Source organism: Megalops cyprinoides, chromosome 6 (genome assembly GCF_013368585.1).
Source record: "Megalops cyprinoides isolate fMegCyp1 chromosome 6, fMegCyp1.pri, whole genome shotgun sequence".
Lineage (NCBI taxonomy): Eukaryota > Metazoa > Chordata > Actinopteri > Elopiformes > Megalopidae > Megalops > Megalops cyprinoides.
This window is the reverse complement of record NC_050588.1, coordinates 8,741,640-8,745,118: the sequence shown is the minus strand read 5'-3', so window position 1 is coordinate 8,745,118 and position 3,479 is coordinate 8,741,640. Positions and strand designations below refer to the sequence as shown.

General features: G+C 46.4%; 1 protein-coding gene across 1 annotated transcript; it reads left to right on the top strand.

Moving 5' to 3' along the window:
* The first annotated feature begins 2,034 nt into the window (after positions 1–2,034).
* On the top strand, positions 2,035–3,479 carry LOC118778738 (tumor necrosis factor receptor superfamily member 14-like). The gene is made up of 4 exons (XM_036530396.1): positions 2,035–2,170; positions 2,549–2,674; positions 2,833–2,964; positions 3,304–3,479. Exons 1-4 carry the CDS (start codon positions 2,041–2,043, stop codon positions 3,387–3,389), a joined length of 474 nt encoding a protein of 157 aa, XP_036386289.1. The 5' UTR covers positions 2,035–2,040; the 3' UTR covers positions 3,390–3,479.

Genomic DNA, 3,479 nt, shown 5'->3' with positions numbered 1-3,479 from the left:
CAGCACGCCGCACATATATGTCTTCAAAGGAGAGGCAGTTAGCCTGTTGCATCACAGCATCTGCACCTTATTCACGTCCACCCAGCGTTTTTCACGTTCATGTCAACGTTTGAGAGCTGATAGTCTTTAATTACACCATGTGTACTTTCTTAGAAGACTTACGTAGAATACATTTATGCGGGTGAATATCAATAAGGGGTTTGGGTGAAACAGGGTACAAAAGCATTACCCCGCCTGGGCATTGAACTGGCAACCTTCAAGGTAACCAGCTCCTTGATCATTGCACCACACTGCTGCCAAGCGGACACATTGCACCACACTGCTGCCAAGCGGACTTAATGTCATGTCCACAGGGTGCTTCATGGGTCCCTTGGTCTCCTGGGTGCTGGGATTTGAAACATGCCTTTGCAACAATGATCTCTCACTGCATCTCCCTCAGAGTCTTTAATGCCATGCTAGGAAATATAAGTCATCAGTATTAGCCAGTGCTAAACAGAATGGCACCTGCACTGACATTCGTGATCATTACAAACAACTGTGATGTTTGGGTGGAATATAAATATAGCACATGTGTCTCTGTTTCTCAGTGTGACCGCCTAGGGTTAAAGCACAAGTTCAGGCTGTACAACAGCAGTGCCCCACCTGGGAGCTGAACTAGTGCCTTTTGGGTTAAGAGCTCTGCTCTTACATCACACTGCTGGTTATTACAAATAGCCACAGTGTATGGGTGAAATGTAGATAGTCTTTTTTCAGGACGGACATCGGTTCTAGTGCGTCTTTTCATTCTCCCCGAAAGACTGAACCCAGCTTTGTGTACAGACAGAAAGCTGTGAAACGCCTGACTTGAAATGGCGATGGGCTTTGAACTTTTTAGCATCGTTCACTGTGACCACATACCCGAGATAGCAGCAGCGTGCGCGGTGACAATGTTCTTGAAAATAGCACCACAAGAACATAAGGAGTGTAGTGACAAGCACCGGCCATTCGGCCCACTGAGGAACGTCATTCTGCCAGTAGTCTAGGGCGTATCTGGCACTGTGTAGAGCTGGGGTTTGAATGCTCCAAAGGTTGTGGTTTCTAGAGGTTTCATTTCCTGGTGCTTCTTCTTGTTCCATTACAGAAAGAGATGGAAAATAACCCTGGGTTCTCGGTGATGACATCAGTTTTTTTTTTTTTTTACTAGATACTAGAGTTAAACTGTGTGACAATACACAACGTACAGCGCACATAGTGTGTGTCAGTGTACTTCAGTTTCGGCTGGCTCACCTTTTCAGTTTTTATCCCGTGAGCAGGGGAATTAGTCAAAACTTCCCGCAGTGTTCTAGACTCTGTATTGCTTTCCATTTCCCATTTGCTTTTAAATTATTGTGTTCTTTTTTCGCTGTATTATATTGAGGTGGGGCATTGCAGCCTTTGTTCAAAGGCAGGATCAAGGGCGAGATTTGTTTTCAATGTTAACATGCGTGGGATTCGTTGCTGAGGGTCCCTGTGACAAGTATACAAAAACCTTGGTTTACTTGAATTACATGACAATCATTAGACAGACACTCTTATCCAGAGCCACTTCCAGCACAATCACTGGTGTATAGCTTCCCCTGTGCTGCAGGGGGAGTCTGTTGGTGGTATGACATGTGAGATGTGGTGAGAAAATCCATGCATGCTGGTTTGTTCTGCTTGTTTAAAAGTGCTTCCAGCCTGCAGCAAAGACAGTGTATGCCTTATTTCTCCCAGCTGCGCTACTCTGAATTTGTTCCCCTTTTCCCTCTCATTTCATCATTCTCTCTCAGCCTCTTTTCTTTTCCTCTCTTTCTCTCTCTCTGTCTCTCAAGGGTGTTAAGCTGAATGAATTCTCCCTTGTTTCCCTCTGATTTCATTGCTCACTCACAGCCTCTATTATTTCCTCTCCCTGTCACTGTCTCTGTTTGTCTCTGTGGAGGCCCAACTGACCACAGAGGCGTGTGACGTCAGGTTGGAAACACTATAAAGGCGATGGAGTGACAGGCGCTCAGCCTGAGTTTCAGACAGGAAGGAGAAGCCATCATGTGCACCACACACCTTACACTGCTGCTTGCCTGCTTCACGTTGCCCTGGGTGGTGTGCCTCGGAGACAAGTGCAACGACAAGACACATTACCCCAACGAGCACCTGTGCTGTGACCTCTGCCCTGAAGGTAAGGCCCCTTTCTAAATTCGCTTTCGCTGTTCCCACAGCTATGTTAGCATTCCAAAAATTGGTCTTGAAATGCATGTCACCTCAGCACCACTTAGTGACTCAGGGCGCTATTAGCAACCATGTCCGATTTCAAATGTGTGTCTCCGTGTCCCTTGACTTTTATTTTTTAACTGAATGTTGTGTATGGCTCAAATTTTCCATTGTGGCCACACCTCTCGACCCAGGACCTTGCCACGGTAGACAGCCACAGCTGGGATGCTGGTGTACACTGCTGTAGCCTATTCAAAGGGACCATGAGCAACGTCTGCCTTAGGCGCTTGACTGCAGCTTTTTATTGGTGTCCTGGTAATGCCTTGCCTCCTTTCTTACCCTGCAGGTCACTTTGTAAAGGAGGACTGCACTCACAATCAGCAAACCGTCTGCGAAAAGTGCCCCTCGGGCACGTACAATGCGGAGGCCACCGAGCTGTACAGGTGTCATTCTTGCACGAAATGCCAGCATGGTGAGTGCAGAGCATAAGCGCTGCGCTGGAGGTCCCGCAGAAATTCCAAAAGAGAGTCGAAATTCTGAAAGCATCAGAGCATCACTGGTGAATATTAACCCCTTCTCTCTCTCTCTCTCTCTCTCTATCTCTCTCTTTCCCTGATTCCCTCAATTTAGAGAAGAGCAAATGCATTCCCACCCGCGACGCAGTGTGTGACTGCCCTCTGGGTTTCCTGTGTGCCACAGAAACGTGCTCCACATGTCGGAGGATACCGACCTGTGGCAAGGGGGAGCAGCTGCAGCAGACAGGTAATCCCTTTTGCTTTGTGGAAGTCTTTTCATTGACCCAAAGTCCCAAAGCAGGAGGGAGTTTCATTGCCCGATTTTTGATGTATCAGTCGTACTCTGCATACAATTTACAGGATAGTGATCTTTTGATGACAAAATCACTTTATACAGCATCCCCCTTCAATAAAAAAAACGGGCTTGTAAACACCAAAGATTAATCCAAGAATGTGCTGCAATTACTTTGCAATTGTTCCTGCAGGTCAGGAATTTTTTGTAGCCTTTCCCAAAGAGAAAACATTTTAAACAGCAACGTTTTTTGCTGTTTATTCTTGGCAGATGAAAGAGTGTTTTTTGTCACAGATGGAAATACTGCCAAATGTGAGCCATGCCCTGACAACACATACTCTGACAGAGAGGGAGGGAATTGCACAGCGCTAACACGGTAAGACTTGCCTGCTTCTTGACTCTCATCTGAGCAAACCTGCTTTAGCATGTTTCGCTGAAACCATTTTCACTCCTGCAAACTACTAATCGTG